Below are 19570 nucleotides of genomic sequence, written 5' to 3' on the forward strand. Positions count from 1 at the left end.
GGTATTTGTCTTTCTCTACCTGACTTATTTCACTGAGCATAATGTCCTATAGCTCCATCCATGTTGTTGCAAATGGTAGGATTTGTTTCTTTCCTGTGGCTGAATAGTCCATTCATCTACTGATGGACACTTAGGTTGCTTCCATTTCTTGGCTATTGTAAATAGTGCTGCAATAGGGGTGCCTATGTCTTTTTGAATCTGAGAACTTGTTTTCTTTGGGTAAATTCTGTTTAGGTTTTTTTTTTAAAAAAAAGACTGGTAGTTTTATTCTATTATTTAGTTATATTTTGGTCCTTCTGAAATTGGGTTCAGGCAGGGAGGAACAGTGGGTAGAGCAGCCAAGTCTGCATGTGGCCACTACTGCCATCTGAGGGCTTCTGCTCTGTTGACCAGACTGGCCTCTCTAATGATATGAGCTCTAAGTTTCTGCAGAGATCCTGTCACTGGGGGCGACACTGTGGGCAATCCACCCTCCATCTGTGCAGTCAGTCTTATTTGTCCCTCCAAGTGGCCCCATAGGAAGAACCTATGATAAAACTCCCTCCCATGTGAGACCATGGACTCTGCCGCTGCAGGCCACCTTCCCTTCAGCTCACCCAGTGGCAGCTGGCCTGCCTGTTAAGGCCTTTAGATTTCTTGGGCAGGAATCACACACCAGTCCACTGTTTCAACTAACTGGGGACTCATGTGAGGGTCTCTGAAGACCCCCAAACCCTTTGCTTGTGACTTGAAGTGAAATATGAGGCAACCCCCACCTCTCCTCTTAAGAGTAGAGTGGGGTGCAACCCAGAACATATCAACAGTTCTCACTGAGGAAATATCCAGAAAAATCCTCTTCTATTCATCCTTCTAACCCTGTTATATCTTCATTGTGAATGCGGGTTTTTATGAGTCATTCAGCAGGTGTTGCCCACCTGCCTTGACATTTCCACAAGAGGAGCTCCTTTGGGATGTAGCACCCATGTCTTGGAGCCTCAGATGTGCTGTGTGACATCACCTTACCCGAGGCCATACAGCTGCTCACTACAGCCTCCTGATGCCAGGTTCCAGCATGCACCACTGGTGTGTGTACCATTCTCTAATGCCAGTCATTTAGGTTTTTATCCAAATTTCTATTGTTATAAGCTATGTTACCATGTCCACCTTTCTTATTTTTTATCGTGTTCATCATGATTTCCTTTCAGTTAATTCTTAGAAACAGTTTTTCTAGATCAAAAGTAAAGCTACTGTCACTTCAATAAGAAAGCATAAAGTTTTAGAAGTTGAAAATGAAAACCCGTGATTCCAGACTTTAAAAAGATGATTTCTCTTTGAGGTATGCTTGCTTTATCTAAGTAAACCATAACATGCAGGGAACCCTCTGTTTGTTGTCAGATTCCAATTTTTTGTCATATTCAGATTTTTAATCTAAAGGAAAAATGGCTTTTGTGTTGTTCATCATAGGCAGAGGCCACCCTATGACCAGATAATCAGGTGTGCAAAGTGGCAGTCTTCCATTTTCCCATTTTCCTCTAACACAACAGAATCTCTGTTTGGAGTCTCCATTTCACCAGATGGGAAAAAGTAATCATCAATTCCAGTTAAATTTAACCATTTGATGTTGGAGTCCATTCAGGAATCTTCCTCATTTTTTGGTGGGTTGGTGGGAAGGGAAAACAGTTCTCAGGAGCTCATGGAGTGGCATGGAAAAATGGAGGGCAAGGAAGGGACAGGAGGGCAGTTGTCTGTGTGTGGGTGGTGCCTGTCTTCACAGCCATCCTCTGGGTTTTAGAACTTGTCCTCAGCCATCTCTTTTTTTGGCATCCAGGTTCCCAACCATGCCTCACTGCTTGTAGTCGGGACACTCCGTTTTCACAGACTTGACGACTCTGGGTCAGGCATCACACTCACTGGAACACACTCTCTCTCTCTTCCTCTCCCTTCCTCAGTAGCTCTTTCTCCCCCACTTCCCCTCTGCCTGTCTCCCCTTCCTCCAGCACTGTTCTGGGCTGTGGGAAGCTCAGGACCTGCCTCATCTTCTTTCTTGCCCTGGTGCCACCCCAGCTATCTCCCCCTATCTCAGGACAGGTGGCAGGGTGTCTCCATGGGGCACAGTTCTCTCTGGGGGTGATTCCCATCTTCCCAGAACCTCTGCAAGGATCCTGCCCTCTCCTTCCTCTTCTCTGGCCTTAGCCAAAAGGAAGGAGAGGATTCCCATCATGTATCTTTTTCTTTCCCTCTGACTTTCTTCTTCCTTCTCTCAGTTTTGGGACAACAGACTCTGCTGTCACCATGTGTTCCTTTGAAAGCACTTGAGGCATCAACTCTGACTTTTGCTACCCAAAAGTCAGGCTTTTTTGAGACTCAGACACCTTTCCACCTGCTCTCTGCCTTGAAACATAAAAGCAGAAAATAGTCCCACTTGTTCTTCTTTGGCATGTCTGCCCAGTGGTGTCCTCTGGCTGCTGCCTGAAGGGTCAAGAGGGGTCAGGAGTCAACAGGGACTCAGTAGGGTAGGAATGAAATACACCTAACAAAATAGTACCCCACATAGTGACAACAGTAGTTCCTACGCAGACTGCAGACCGAGAAGGCCCTGTGTGGGGCTGGCCTGCTTCCCCTGACCCTGAAGAAATTATAAAAACGTAGCTCCTTCATTATGAAGGTATTTTATGTCAATCGATATTGACATATTGTAAAGAGTTGTTAGTTTGACTTTTAGGTTTTTTTCATGAAAGCTTTTAGATGTTATATTAATAAAATTCTAGTTTAAAACATAGGATATACTTTCTTGGAAGATGAGGAAGAGGAAAAAATAAACCAAGAACCTAGAAAGTTTTTACATTGAAAGTGAACTCAGGTGGATGAAAAGTTTTCCACAATTTAGTCATTTTCATAAGGCCATCTGAGTTTAGTTACTATCATTATTTTATTTACACACTCACCAAATCTGAAGGGAAAATGACATTTGTGTTCATCAGAGGCAAAAGCTTAAACAGGCCTTAGAAACCGAAGCGCTGCTGATCCAGGGGCGTGGCCTTCCTGCCCGCCCTGGGCTGCCCCGGCGGCTTGGCCGAGGAGGCACAGTGCCCCCCACCCACCATGTGTTGTCTCTCTTAGAGAAGCACCTTGAAGCCCTCGGTCCACAATCATCACGCCGTGGCTGTTCTCTGGGGTTGAACCTCTTTAAGAAAGAATGAAAACCTTTACCCTGTATGTTGCCTCCAGACCATTAAGCTTAGTCAAGATTACTGATGTCATGATCGCCATAGTAACCAACTTAATAAGCAAGAAGGAAACAAAAAGGATGACTTAAAAACAGGGGAAAAATTGAATAAATAAGGTATAGAAATAGCGTGGGAGCCATAAAGGTTTTTTATTGCTACTTATTTGACCTACCAAACATGACTCAGTTACAGGGCAGGCAGGCGTGAGCCATTCTGACAGCTGGAACCCATGGTGATAAACATAAATGACATCCTATTCCACGGTTCCTGCCTCTCGCGCTCCTCAGTCATGTCCCAGGTTTTGTTTGTTTTTTTTTAATATAATCCAGTGCATTGAAATTATCACCAAGGTAGTTGTTATAATTGAGGTTTTTATGGTAGTTTATGTATTTAACCAAAAGGAGCTTTGCTTGCAGGGAGCCAGCCTGAGGTAGCACTTTCTGGTCACCATAGCAAACCTCTGCTGGCTAAAACCACCCCCATTTTCACCACATTATTGAGCCTCAGTATGGTGTTTTGATGAAACCAGAGGTAATTGTTCATTTAAAAAACTGAATTGAGCATTATATATCAAAAGTTGCAATTTACAAGGAGTTTACAAAGATGCTCTGACAGTGTCCCATGGAATTATATACAAGTGACAACTATTTTAATTGGTTTACTAGACAGCCTCCTTCTCTGCATACTGGATTTTGGGTCACTGTGTTGGCAGCTAGTGACCATCTAGGCCATGTGACTTCTATGTCACCACTCCCTTCATGTCATCAGTAGACACACAAACACCTGGGTGATCTGTTTCACCCCAAAGGCAGGAGCTAATGCCACAGGCTCAAGGAGTTTGCGCAGCTGGGTTCAAGTCCACAGCCAAGGCCCTGACTGCCTCCTTCATGGGGCTGTCCCCCCTGTTTCCCCTCTCCCTGTGTTCTGTCTGAGAATGATTTGCTCTGGAGATGCTGGCTGGGGCCCAGAACCCTTGGCCCAGGGCAGCCACGCTGAGATCCAGGTTCCCCTGAGCATGAAGACAGTTGGGACACAAGTGGCCTGGCTTCTCTTTCCCAGCCGGTCTTGGGGGACCTTTCCACCATTGTAGAGCAGATGGGGGTGTGGCCCGCCATGCCCCACTCCCAAAAGAATCTCCAGGCCCAAATAATCAAATGAGTCTTTTTTGTTGCTGCTTTTTAACTATGGGTTTATTTCAACTACATAGAAATATGCACGCACATAATAAAAACAGAAAGGAAATCTATACAAACAAAAATGATTATATTATAGGGCTAGTGTTAGAGGGAATTCAAAAAATTTTTCTGAGCATTGTTGCCTTTGTAAAAATAAAAAAACAACTAAGCACTATGTAATTGAGTGAGACTATTCAATTAGTCTCATTTTATTTCTTTCATTAAAAAAATGCTATAAGAAAATCCAAGCCAGTCAAGAGAAATATTAATAATAGTTAGCATTTGTTAGGTATTAAATGTGAAAGGCATTCTTCTCTTTTCTTTGTAAGAATTAGCTCATTTAATCCCTCACAACCACCAGTCTAGGAACTCTTCTTATTGATAAGCCACATGGTCAGGTTTCAAACTGAAGTCTCCTCTGGTACTTCTTATGCTTTATGCTCTTCCTCTCTCTCCCTTATGCACACACACACACACACACACACACACACACACACACACAGCACATCTACATGTTCAGTTCCCAGAACCCAGTGGGTGACAACAGCCTGATTTTATCTCTCAGCCTGGCCCCCATCCAGGTTGTCCCCACACCTGGTTCTTGTCCATGACTCTGCTACACACCATGGCTTGGGCTCACCATTCACGGACTCAGCGCCTGCCCCTGTGTGGCCTGGCTCCTCTGCCCAGGTCCTGCCCTAACTATGGGCCCAGGGCCCGTTTTGCATTGCTGGTCATGAAGCTCACAGGTGGAGACATAATTCATGTCATTTATCCTATCAGTATTTATAATGTGTTGACCAGGTGTTGAGCCCAGTTCCTGGCACTGGGGCTGCAGCAGTAAGAAAGTAGACAAATCCTGGTGCCTGTGTCTAGTAGGGATTGGGGTAGGCAATGGACAGACAGATAAGGATGCTTCATGCCAGGGGGTGGCAGGAATAAAGCCTGGGAGGGCATGGAAAGACTCTCTGGTAAGGGCCACTTAAGGAGAGACCTGCTTCGATGGGGCAGAGGGTGGTATGAGGGCCAGGAGGAGGGAGGGACCACATTGCTTCCTTCATACCCATCAGAAACCCAGCCTATCGCTGGGCTTGTTCCTTGGCCCCTGGTGAGAACCCCCTCCACGTAGGCGCACTTCCCGTGGGCACACACCCAACAACACAGCTTTGGTGCTTTGGTTTCTATTTCGTAGATATTTTGGAAAACTTTTGTGCAAGAAGCCCATCAGATACAATTAAAACATTTCAAAATATGTATGTACAACAAACTTTACTTTCTTTTTGAACTACCATGGTTTGCTCAAAGCAGAACTAGAGCTATGTGGGATTGTAACTCCCCTTGAAAAATTATTTCTATTTTTAATAAATGGGAAAAAACCGCTGGATTCAGATAAGAGTCTAGGCTTTCAGGTATTCAAATGTTTGGAAAAGGTTCAATATTTTACTGAGATGGCCGTTGGCCCCCCAGGAATTCCTAGGGAGGGCATTGTTTCTGCTTCAGAAAGAAAAAATGACAAAGTAACAGCTCTTTTGAAGGCTCTATTTCACAGATGTGTTGAGTATAGAAATCTATGTACTATTAAATAATTCTCTATAATATACTCCAGAAAAAGCAATTCATAAGCCTGTTTATGTTCTCACCATCTGGGTGCATTCTGTCACCCATCTGTTTCATGTAATTATGTAATTATCAATATAAGGAAAGAATAGGTGATATAATTAACAAGAAAAACTGATCCACACTGAAGAGTAAAAATGACATGCATCTGTTGAATTGCTTTTTGTTTCTCTTCCTTCATTGTTAACTGTTTTTTTTCATTTCACAGTTGCATTCAGGCTGTTGACTTGTATGGCACCTTCAGGAGAGCTGTTTTTGCCATGGTGTTCTCTCTGTCTCAGTCTCTCTCTCTCTCTCTCTCCTCTCTCCCTCTCTTTGTCCCCCAACTCACACACACACACACACACACACACACACCATGTGTAGAGGCAGAGCCTCCCTCGTGCTATGGAAGCTGACACAACTTCAAAAGAAATGAGCAAGGCCTTCTTGGTGATTCATTGATTCTCTCTGCCTCCAGGGGAGCCCTGATAGTCATTTCCAGAACGTGTAATATAACAGCTAGAATCCTAAGCAATATTTAGATCAATTAGTGACAGGTTGAAGGGCAGGGTGGGTGTGTGGCCCTTTCTTGGGATACTGGGTAGAGAAACTGCTTTAGAAGAATTCCCCTACTTGATACTTTTTAATGCCAAAGCACTAACAATGCATGTTATTTCATAATAGCACAACAGTCCTGGTACACTGGGTTAATGTCCCCATAATCCCACTAGAGGTGATCCCTTGTGTAATGGAGACCTGTGCTCATGCAGATGAAAACTTGGGTGACTTCCTCACACCATGGTGCCCCTCTGGTACTAGGGACAGTAGTGCCAGACCAGCAGCCACCATTCCTCTGCCTGCCAAGGCTGGACTACCTCCCATTCTCCCTCTAGCAGCAGAGGGGTGTGTATATTGGGGGAGATAGTGTGGTGATCCCTCTTCTCCCATGAGCCTCCACCCAATTTCTCCAAAGGACAGATGTCTCCCATGGGGCTTCTCCCCAACAACAGAGGATCAGTCATCTGGACAAACTTTCGGATTTCAATCCTAAGGCACACACACAGGGACAGCCCCCAACCCATTTGCTGGACCCCAGTCACTACTGGAGATGAAGGCATTGAAATATCAACCCTTTCTTCCACAGGGTCAAGGAGCAGGGGCTCCCATGCTGCCCAGGCTTCTTGGCATTTTCGCAAATCATCTCCCTGACTCCCTGCAGGGATGGCCTTCCAGAAACCTCTCCCCAGCTCTCTGGTTAGGCTGTGTGCATGGGAGGGGAAGGGATAGTAGGGAAAGCAGGGTGTCGCCAGCCCATAAAACTACAGAACAGCTCTCATTAAACCTCACCTGCAAACAGAGCTAGAATCTAACTCAGTCATTTGACTTTTGCCTAAAACTTTTTTTTTCTTTAACTGTGCTTCCTAAACATAGGGCTGGCTGTTTCCTCTCACTGGGTGATCATTTTACATGTGCAGTTGTGTTGTTATAAGAAGCCACCCTGCAGCATCCTGGGACAGAGCTCTTGAGCACTTGCACTCCACCAGCTTGGCCTTCTGGCTGACCCCATATGAGGAGGCTTCTGTACCGGCAGCCACTTGCTTCCCACCTTCATTGCTATGTGTCCAGGAAGAAAATAAGTAACTAGTTTCCACCTAGGTATCTCTTTGTTCCTTTGAATCAAGCAGTATTCTTTGATATACCCTCCCTATAGCCCATAACTATCCCCCAATCCATCTGTGTTTTGAATCATTATTCCACTAATTTTTGAATGGACACCCACAAAACAAGCACATAGAAGAGAATTCCTGAGCAACATGTGAGGAGAATATTTTAAGGGAGTAGGTAATGGGGACAAATGTGACTGGATTACTTGAGGGATTTGGTTAGTTTTAACTTTATATTAACTTGTTTCCTTAATTCAAAGTTAAAATTATTTAATTGCAACCATGCCAACTAATCTATTAAGAATTTTAAAGGGAAGAATACCACTTGATTCCTAAAGAACCTTTCTTCTGACATTTTGAAAAGGTTTTAACAATGATTTTTTTTAAAGAAACATTTCAGTTTATACTTTTTTGAGTTTTCTTTTTTTTAACAAAAGAGCATGGAGTGGTTGTTCCTCAGGAGAGAATTATTATAAAAGCGATTTACATATATGTCATGTATTCTGCTAAAATAAAAATTAGAAAATTCTTGTATTCTATACCAAACCATATTAAAAATCATTAAAGCTTCGACTAAATGGTTTTCATTGAACCGTCAAAAGGAACATTAATTTTTCAACTGGTAACTGTTGCTTAAGATGCTATTGTGCCTCTGTGATAAATGTTTAATGATTTGGTAGTACACGCATGGCTTAAAATCCATTATTTATTGCACCTTCCTTGCCTGGCAAAGGTGATGATTTTATAGCCCCAGCAGTCATACAAACACATTTATACCAAACCAACGACTTTACTGTAAATGTTGGTGGGTTTCGCGTGCTGCTGCCATTACATCTTGTTTGGAAGCTGAGTGCTACACAGTTTAGGAGGTGCCAGATGGTGTCATTAACACGAACGCTGGGACTATTTACCACTGACGCGCACGTGAGGAATTAAAAGTGCAGGGCCTGTCTTTGCTCTAAAGCATGATGTTAGCATTGCACAGGTGTAAAGATAGTGCAGTGTGCTTGCCTCTTCCCTTCTGTACCCCCAAGGGGGATCTTAAGGGCAGCTTTTTTTTAGAATAGTTTTGTGTTTGAATATATGAGCAATGGCTCCTGCTTGATTTTGTATGGGGAATCTCAGATGCCCTGAAAGTCACACCTTACATCCCATAGATGGTTCCCCCATAAGTGGCCTGCCAACTCCCCTTCTAGGCATGACAATTAACTACAGGAGGATTTTTTGCTAATTAAATTACAGCAGGATTGTTACTGCTGTTTGTGTGTGTGTATGTTTTATAACTTCAGAAATTTTAAATACTTTCTGTTTTGGAAAAGTTTCCATTGAGAACATGGAATTAGTGTTTCTAAAAAGTGCTGTCAAAATTATTGGGAAATGATTCAAAGAATGAAAAGAAATAAAGTGGAAATTTTCTGTACCAATTTCTTCCATGAATTGGGCTCTTCTCACAAAAATTAGCAGTGGAACCAAGATTTTGACTTTCCCTTCTCTGATACGAAATATCTGAATACTGAAATTAACCTCCCATTATTTTATTAAAATGTATAACTACTTTTGTCTGGCAGTGATCATTCCCACTTACTGTAATTCAGCTTCCCACCTGATGAGGTATCTGCTTAGCTCTCTACCAAGCTCTCTTTTCTATTCAGTTTAAGAAAAAGCTGGATTTGTTTTATTTCTCCCTGCAAGTCCTTCCTTTGAACCAAGTGGCTGTCTCATTGATTCTAACCAAATTCCTTTGAACTGTTTTTAGCCTGAGAATTCTCCATAGGAATTTTCAGAAAGGCTTATTCTTTCTAAACAATCACTGTGCATTGCTCTTGCAAAGGCCGAGTGAGCCTTTTGGTGTGCAAAATTTAAAGTCATGTGAAAAAATATACAAACCATTGTTTGTATTGAGATGAAAGAAATATTCTTAATTTCTTCACACTAACTCGAGAGACACAACTGAACGTCCACAGAAATCAGGCACCTAGCTGAAAGACTCGAAGCATGTGTGAAGACGCACCTTAGCAATGGCAAATGGAGTGGTGCCCTTCAGCTTGCTTATTGGATATGCAATCCAATGTGTGTGTTGAAAACATTCAGGAGTGAAAATAAATGGTGGAGAGACAGCAAGATTGAAAAGTTGTATCTGTGGAACAGCACTCACTTGGACAGAAGATCTCAGGAAAATGAGTTCTTTTCTTCCACTGCCGTCATTTTCCTAGCAAATGACCCAGAGGCCTAACCCAGCAGTGCAAACAGCCATGTACCTAACTTGAGCAAACAGTTTATTCCCTGGAAGAATAGAAAGTTCTCATCCTATTCAGCACCCAGAGTTGGGAGGTGGTAGCATGGCCACAGTTAGTCATCAGCTCTCTCCCCCAGCCTTCTCTCCTGACCCCTGCTCCTCCCCTGTGTCCCTTATATGTCTGCTTCCTGTATTGCCATTCTGCCTTCTCAGGACATCCTTTGGAAGTGCATTTATGGAGAGTGATCTGTCCTTCAGTGGGGTGTGTCACCCTTCCAAACTCTTGTACTGGCTTTTCTCTCTCATCCAGAAAGTTATTCTCTCTCTTTTGTCCATTTGGAAATATTTTATTGATCCTTCTATATCCAGCTCAGCTGTCACTTTCTTCAAGAAGACATCCCTGTCATCCTAGACCAGCCCAGCTGAGTACAGAACTGCCAAGCTCAGCATGGCTTAAACTGCTGACCCACAGAATCATGAGCTAAACGAATGCTTGTTCTCTAATCCATGAACTTCTGGATTGGTTTGTTACACTGCAATAGCTTCCTGATACACAGCCCTTATCATACGTATGGGTTTTGTTTACATGTCTTCCACCCAACCTAATGAGAATCCCTTTACTGACAGGAACCGTGCTTCACTCTGACCTCAGCACTTAGGCCAGGGCTTGGCACATGGTAGATGCTCAGTATATATTTATTGAATTGATGTTAAGTTCTATGATAAAGTTTTGATGGTAGAATTTCAGTCATCTAGATAATGAATGGGTTATCCTAATGCCCTCAGAATTGCTCCATATATGCAATTGCCTTTTCTACCAAGTTAGACTGGTCTTGTTGCTAGAATGTTGATTTCATACAAATATTTTTTCCCAAGTTGATTCTCTCACTGGGGAGATGACTCTGCGACCTAAAACTCTTTGCTATCTCTTTGAAAGTTACTTCTATAGGAATAAGGGCAGATTCCAGTCTACTTCCAGGATATTAAATGCAAAGTATTTTAAAGCCTGTGGCTAAATATCAACTGTTCATGCATCCCTGATAAACCACATGGGATGGAAAGAGGAGGATAGCCTGAAGTCCTCTTTCTTTAAGCATATGGTGTTCAGACAGATGATACTCACACATTCTCCATAAATCCCTTAATTTTTTATAAAGGGAAAACAACCAATAATACAATTTTCATTTATCAAAAATCTCAAGAGAATACATTTATTTCAGATAATTTCATATATTTCTCTGATTCCTTACCTAATTATTAAGATATTCAGAGTCAAATTCTATGTTATAAGTACATATACATATGTTTTTATATTTAATACATGGAAGACTATTTTTGTCCTTGGGTACCTGTAGGAAAATGCCATCATGTCAGAAAGGCAGTGCTGAATGGGAAGAATGCTTTCCATCACTTTTGAATATGAGTGTGTTCAAAACCTTGGAGGCCACATCTTCATTTTATTCCATTCAAAGTGGATCTTGCTGGGAGTACATAAGAACACTGGGCAGGTAAATGTTAAGTCAGTGAATTTTTTCAAGAAATACATATGTAATGTAGTAGTGATGTGTGCTTTTAGAACAGTGCAAGTCAGGTCATTGATTCTGCAAACCATTTTGCTGCCATGGATTTGCTTCATTCCTGCCTTTTCCTATGTGCCTATGTCAGGGAAGTTGTTTTTCCAGTTTGTGGCCAGCACTGTATTGAAGATAACACCTGAAGTGCCGTGTAGCTGAAACATAACATATAGGATTTGACTAGTATGATGCAGAGGCTCAGAGGACATTTCTAAACATGACACTACTCAAGGTGGGAAGGGAGGGAAATGGAGCCATTTGAGGTTATCTTGGTACACGTGCTAGCGTGCCTTATAATGGGGATCAATGAATCCCTGTGTCCCTGAAAAGCCAACAGTGGATCTCCTTTGCAAATGCTCATGTATTGTATCAAAGCAATCATATTCTTAATGATTATGTGAACTACTTGTTCAGAGAAGTCATTATTTAATTAAAAACAAATTAATCACCTTTACTGGATCTAAGATGCCATAAATTATAAATTGTATGTCTATTTTATGTACCATTGAGAAAAAAAATGTGGCAAATTAAACTGTGACATGATGTCCTATTGAGAATCCTGAGCAAAATATGAGTCAATCATCTAAATCCTATTGCTTTGAAATTTCTTTCATCTATTCAGAGAGGAGAGGCAATTTATTATGTTGCCTTCAATTGCACTGTTTGCTGAGTGTTGGGGGAAAAACTTTTCCATGTGTCTCAGTAACAGAGTGTAACATGGCTTCATCTATTTGTATCTGTTACCCTTTATTTGCACCTATAAAGCAGTCAGTTGTTGCACTGCAAGAAAATACAGAATTACTGCCATTCCTCCAATGACTAATATTTGCTTCATTCATATCCAGTTTGCACACTGCTGCTCAGTTTCCAGTCCTTTATGGGAATGCAGTTAAGTCCTCATTTCAATTCCAAATCATGCTGTAATCTTTTTGAAGGCATTGTTAGTAGCAGTTAAACTCAACACATGTTGTATGTATAATGCGCATGACTCCCAGAAGTGAAGACAAGGAATAGCCATGACTAAGTTCCCCACACCCAGGGAAGACAACTGTGTCACTGCTGTGCCTGGCTGGCTGTGACGGTTAAGGTGACATTGCTGGTCTGATTCAGGGTGATTTCAGGGATACCAACATGTGAAACATGTGCATCCTAGAGCTGGTGAAATCCAGTGAAGTCACTCAACCCAACTTTCAAAACACTTTGTCCCAATGTAAATGTGTAAGCATGGTCACAAGTGCATGTCCTAGGTTGGCAATAATTTTAACTTTTCATAATGTTTGCAAAATAATGAAAATATCCAGCTGGTGAATATAGGTGTAGGAGGGTTGGGGACAGATGGAGGTGGTAAAAGAAATAGAATAAAAATGCAAATTGAAGAACTATGGCAAAGACCACTAATTGCCCCAATATCTATTCTTCTCTTTAGCCTCAGTAACGGGACCTCAATTTTATTCAAAGCAGCAATGCATACACTAAGAGAGTATATTTCCCAACCTCCCTTGCATTTGGCATGACTTTGTGACTCAGTTTTGACCACTGAGATGGAAGTAGAAATTGTTTGAATGGGAATTCTGGGAATACCTCAGCTATGAGGAAGGGAACACCCCCTTTTTTCTTTCCTCCTTCCTGCTGCCTGATATGAGAATATGATGTCTGAATCACCAGCAGCTACCCTGGGCCATCCTTGAGGATGGAAACCTTGCACTAGGATGGACAGTGAGGCAGGTAGAAGTTTGAGTCTTTGGTAAATTTATGGCACTACCTCAGTAGCCCTGGACTACATGTTTTCAGATTTCTTTTGCATGAGAGAGAAATTATCTTCTATCCTGCTTAAGCTACTATTTCCTGTTTAAGCAGGGTTTTCTGTTGTATATGGCTAAGTCCAAATCTAATTGATACAAGAACCCTCTTTCTTCAGCTAGGGTTCAGTGTATGTGGGAGAGTGCCACAGAATTTGGCAGAGGCAAAATTAGTGCTTCCATTTACTCCCCAAACATTTGATAAGTGCCTAGAGTGTGCCTGGTGTGATGGTGGGAATGCTACAGTGAGCAGATCATGCAATGACCACAGCCTATTCTTTGTCCATGCTGCACGATTCTGAGCATGCTCCTTCTTGTGTTAAGAATGCAAGCCAGCAAGTGTCCTTGGGTCATCACTGCTTTCAGCAGATGCCATAAACAGAACAGTTTGCACTTTTCTGAAGTGCTGGATCTACAAATAGTGATGGGAGCTCCCCACTTCCTAACAAATAGGAAAGTTAAGAGAATCCTTCATAAAACAAGGCTCAAAACCATAGCATCTTCTTGACAAGCCTTTTCATGCTCTGCTGGACAGAAATGTTGGTGTTCCTATCATACTTCTGAATGCTTTTAATGATTTTAGCAAAAAGGCTTTTCAAAATAGATACTCTTTAACTGTGGAAGAGAATTCTGACCTATTGGTTATGTTTAAGTGTCTGTACCTCCCTACCCCTTATTTTTATTTTGCCCCAAAGAGGTCAACCTGTGAACTTTAAACTTTGAAACTGACACTGATATTTATAGCACTGTCAATCTGCCATTTGCTTTGATCAAATTTGAAAACAAAGGGCTTCTCAAAAAGAAAGAATAGAAAAGCATAAGAAAAAAATTACATTTATAAAGCAGAAGTAGGCTTATTAAAAATTTCAGAAATTCTATTCCTAATGGCTTTGAAACTCTCCATCTTCCATTTCCTTGCACGGACAGAGCTCCCTTTGAAGTCTTTGGAAGCTTTCTGTAAGAAAAAATATATACATGGATGTGGAGCTGAAAATTGAGCTCATTGTTTTGCCCTTTTAAAAATGTGTTTTTCGAAGATTTGCCTTTCATACTGCAGATGGGAGAGAAGATGTGCAATTTTATCTTGTGTAACATCTTTGCCTGAGAAGTTCAAAGTGTTTGTAGACGTTGTTTAATGAATAGTTACCATGTTTACCTGCTGAGGAAGGCAGAGGTTTGTGTAATTTACTTCCATTTTACACCTGAGGAAATTGATATTTAAGGAAAAGAGGCTTTCAACCACTAGCAGAATTAAGAAAACAAGCCCAAACCTTATCACCAGTCTAATGATGCCCAATCTAATAATGATTCCAGAGGTTGAACATAACCTCCAAATGAAATGGTATCACTAGAGAAAATTCACCATGGGTGTTCTCATGTTCCATTTTAGCATGAACCTTGCATTTATCATGTAGGATCATTTATATTTATTTTGACCACTTTCTAATTGACTAGCCTATTTGTACTTTGGTAACTTCTGATTTTGGATCTGTTATTGAAATTCAGTTTCAATAATGCTTTTGTAGTCATTTTAACTCACTCTAAGTGCATAAGATAAACCAAATCAGATGTGAAAACACGGAACTCAGGTCTGCATATAATGGATAAAACCTTATTTTACCAGCTTTTCTGTACACACAGAATAGTTAAAAAAACATGCATAAAATGTAAAACTATGTATTTAAGATCTTGATAAATGTATACAAATGATGACATGAACTCAGCTAAGCATGTATGTACATTGACATCATTTTTGCTAAAAAGATCAGATTTAATCCTAAGTACTTCTAATTAATCTAAATATAAATAATTTGTTTGCTCATTTAAGCAATTGGAAAACAGCCATAAAAATAATTTCAATCAGTAGAAATTATGTCAATACCCTTTAAGAAGGGCTCATGAAATCTAAAGTTCACGTGTCTGTCCTTTGACCATCTCTCAAATATCCAAAAATGTGTGGAAGGAATGATTCAGATAAAACAAAACAAAACAAAAACCACAAATATCCCCAAAGCAAAGAGGTACTTACCGAGTTCAGGAAACAGCCCAGGTGTGGGTAGCAAACAAAACCAAATAAATAAAAGCAATCCAAACCTACTCCACCGGCTCACTCATGGGTCTTCTGTTTCAGAAGCTCATAGGAAATTACAGATGAGTTGGTCAAAACTTAAACGTGTGCTCCTTTCTGTTCCCTGTTTTCTCCTCTCAGCTCTTCTCCCCCCAAACCTGACCTTTACTGTTGGTTCCATTTACCTCTTCCCCTCCCCCACCTCAATTCAGCTCTAGAATTTCTTAACAGGGGTATCCCATAGTATCATTCTCTCTTTTCCTATCTAAGGGGTGGAACTGAAAGTTTGTATTTTAAACTCACTGAGACTCACCATCGATTTTAAGGAACATTTATTTTAACCTTAAAAGTTTACCTTATATATACCATGATATATAGTTTACTCCTTCTTTCTAGGGTACATGTTGATCTCTACCTTTAAAATCATTCCTTTGTCTAAAAATGCTAACCTAGTGTCATTAGAAACATAGAATCATAAATGTCTTGAAAGGACATGGAGGTAAGAATCTTATTTATCACCCATATCATCACTGGTATATGGTATGTTAAATAACCTAAGAGTCACCTCTGTTTTATCTTTCAAATAATTTACAAGGCACATTTAATTTCTGTCTATAAAATATGAATCAGTAGATAAAGCTCTTATTTTTACTTTACTATTAAGGAAACCAAAACCAAAACCAGAAATCCAAAACAGGACCTCCAGTGCATGGGACATCTTTAGTAGAATGTTCAAACCAAAAAAAGGAAGCTTCACTAAGAGCTTCCATCCTTTTTTTTTTTTTAATAATGAAACCCTGTAGTTTTAAGGAACATAAAGAAAGGAAATGTTCTGTTTTCCTTCAAAAATGCCTTGTCTTCTGGCTTATGAGCAAAATAAACCCTTTATACAGCAGAGGCAGTCTTCATTTGCAGTTGTCACTGAAAGACATTTCCAGGCTGGGAAGAATTTTTTTCAAGGCATTTAAGAACTATCTATCCTAACAAAAGAAAGATGTGCCTTTTTCAGGTCACTTCATCATACCTGACGATGAATAAGTTTTTAATTAAAGCCTGGGCGCAAAATTGGGTTTACTGAGAATCATTGTGATGCCCAATAACTCTCCTGAGACACCCACCATCTTTGGTGCTGTTCCTAACTCTTGACACCCCAGGCTACTTTGTGTATTCAGCAGTTAGCAAGGGGATTTCTGAGGCCTGGCAGCTGTTGGTATTAAAGCTATTGTATGGGAAACAAAAGCCATTCTGTTCTGTTCCCCAACCACCTTTGTATCATTGATACAGGAGCTGTTTCATAAATGGAATATAATTCTTTACCAGGGAATTTCATTAGTGCCCATGTTTCAGTGTAAGCATACGCTTCCAGACAGCGAAGGAGGATGTCTGAACATACCTCCTACAGAAGGAATCTTGGGTTCTGACCTCTGTTAAGATGCTTGTATTTGAAGTCTGTTAATTAGACTGTGGTTAGATGCCATCATACCAACATCTATGCTTCCTTACTCTAAACCACCAGACCCGAGCCTGGCTAGAGTGAATCTTCTGCCAGCCTGCTTGTCTTGAATATTAATCAGAACCCAGTACACAGGGACACCCACATGTACCAGTAATAATTAGTTTTCTCTCAAAATTCCTCATTCACCTATCTTAGGAAATTCTCATAGGGCAGGTCAGAGTGACATTTATTTGAAGAACAGACACTTTTCCACCCACGCAATATATTCATTATTGTCACTTAGAAACTGTATCAGTTTAGGGAATTTTCAATTACATAAAAAAGAAACAAACTGACCTAAACAATCAAGGAAGTGCAGTGGCTATGTCATTCTCCCAACTATTCCTCTCCCCCTGGACTGTGCCCTTGCTGTGTGACTGAGGTTCCTTCCACTACAGGTGACCTACTTCCCTACTTCATGGGTGTTGGGTTCAGCCACATGTCTTGCTGTGGACAGGCTTAAGAAATATTGTTTATTCTCACTTACCCTTCTTGCACTTCTACCATGGCCATGAGAAGAACATGCCTTAGCTGTCTCTCACCAAAAAAGATGACAGATGTGAGGCCAGTTTGAAATGAGGGGATTGGAGACAAACCCAGCTAAATCTAGCCTACACCAATCTACTTCCAGCTGACTGAGAGCTTTCCTGAGTGAGAATAGGTGACACTTGTTTTAATTCAATGCATTTTGGGGAGGTTTGTTAGGCAGCACTGTTGTGGCAATAGCTGACTGGTATTTATTGCTCATATAACTGAAAAGTGCAAAGGAAGCATGGATTTAAGGCAGGATTTGAAAGAATTCCTTTTCTGTTTCTTTCTCTGTGATTCTTTTGTTGCTTCAACCCAGGATGGTTTCCTTCTTGGTGGCATGATATCTGTACCATTTCAGGCTTCATATCTATAACCCATACCATCTGGAAGGCAAAATCCTTCTCTTCAAACATCATACAGAAGTTCTGGACTCCACTCTGACTAGGCCAACATAGGTCACATGTCTGTCCGGGGCCAACTGTTGAGCAAGGGGGATGGGATTATGCAGCTTGGTGTATGTCAATCATACTCCTTTCTTTAGGATGGGAGTGGGCTCAGTCTCTTCCAAAATCCATGGTGTACCTCATTAAAGGTAGAAATCATGGGTGAAACAGATACTGAGAGACACTAGCAGTGTTAATTATGGAGAGGGTCTAAAATCTCCAAACTTTGTTTAAATTTCTATTAATACATTATCTAGCTCAAGACATTTTTCTACCCCCATGTTGCTAGGCTAGCTTGAGCTAGGGAGAGAGGATTTATTCTCTAGATTTCACCTGTTGCCTGGCAAATAGCAAAGCATGTGGCCACACCGATACTACCTTAGACACTGGAAGGCCCAACTTTACATCGAACTTTACCATTAACCCACAGGACTTCCAATTCCTAGCACTTCAGGATTTAAAGAAAATAAAAAATAGATTTGGTCCACTAGAATTTAAAGATCTCTGACCTAGGATGAGTTAATGCTAATGTAATAAGAAATGAAACTAGTTGGGTACATTGGTATGGATGTCTTTTCACTGACTTCTAGCACCCATTGTTTCAGATGAGAAGTCAACTGTAATTCTTGTTATTGTCCAGACACATAGTATGCATTAAAAATGTGTGTCCAGTTAATGAATTAAAAATAGAATCAAGGTCTTCTTACACAATTTAACATTCTTTCAAGAATACCTCACCACCTCTTTGTAAAACATTCCTTTGTACATTTAATGCTCTTATTGAAGCTTCTGCCAGACAGTGAATCAAATCAATCAATCCAGGTAAATTTTTCAAACATGGACATTGAAGTGATTACCAGTTACTTTCTGTGCTCCTAAGAATCTTCCATGATTCCAAATTATCTGAAAGATTGGATAACCCTTATCATCCAACATGTTCTTGTCATTCAACAATTGTTATTCTACAAACATTACGAACACCTACTGTGTGTGCGAGGTACTGTTAAGTAGTATGAGGGATGAAAAAGTGAATAAGAGTTAATACTTGCTTAAAATTTCCACCAATTGTAATCTACTTTTAATCAATTGTTGTTCAAGGAAACCTTAGAAGGAAAGATTGGGACCTTTCATGAAACTACAAATTCTTAGGGAGCAACCTGTCTTGTGGGATTTCTACCTTATCATCTCTAATCACAAAGGACCTTAATCCTATATGAAACATTTGTCAGCAATAAGACAATTACGATCTAAACAAAGCATTTTGATGTGAACCAGACTAGGTATTAGGTATATTCCCTTATCCTTGCATTAATGTCTTAAAAATACCTTCCATAAATTTCACTTTGGCTGCGCATGGGCATTACTCAGTTTGATTTGCCAGGAATGGCCAAGTTAAGTCATTTCACAAAATTGCCAATTTGGGAATGCAGACTCAACTACATTTTCCTCATATCTCTTTTCTTTTTGTATTTTTTTTTTCCAGTTGTGTTATGCCTTGAACCATACAAACAGAAAACTAACACTGGAACCTAAAATAACTGTCAATGCCAAGATTGTTGTGGTTGGTGCATCCAGTGTTGGAATTTCCTTCCTAGAGACACTGGTATTTTGGTGAGTTGTTTTATTTGCTTTCAAAGGAGACCATCTCCTCCTACACCAGAGAGGATCCCTTGAAAGAACAGGTTTGGGTTTGTTGTTGCCACCCTTCATTTGTGGACTAATGAATCTTTGGAATATTGTAGACTAGAGATTGGCAAACTATAGCTCCCAGATAAAATCT

At 40.7% G+C, this 19570-nt stretch overlaps 1 protein-coding gene across 7 annotated transcripts in view; it reads left to right on the plus strand.

Moving 5' to 3' along the window:
• CFAP61 (cilia and flagella associated protein 61) overlaps positions 1–19570 on the plus strand; it is a 422179-nt gene that overhangs the window by 251784 nt on the left and 150825 nt on the right. For all 7 annotated transcript variants that reach the window (XM_073236976.1, XM_073236977.1, XM_037022518.2 and 4 more), the window contains one exon: positions 19274–19401. In XM_073236976.1, the coding sequence (XP_073093077.1) occupies positions 19274–19401 (128 nt within the window). The remainder of the gene's footprint in view (positions 1–19273; positions 19402–19570) is intronic.

The sequence above is a fragment of the Manis javanica genome, chromosome 5 (assembly GCF_040802235.1).
Source record: "Manis javanica isolate MJ-LG chromosome 5, MJ_LKY, whole genome shotgun sequence".
Taxonomy (NCBI): Eukaryota; Metazoa; Chordata; class Mammalia; order Pholidota; family Manidae; genus Manis; species Manis javanica.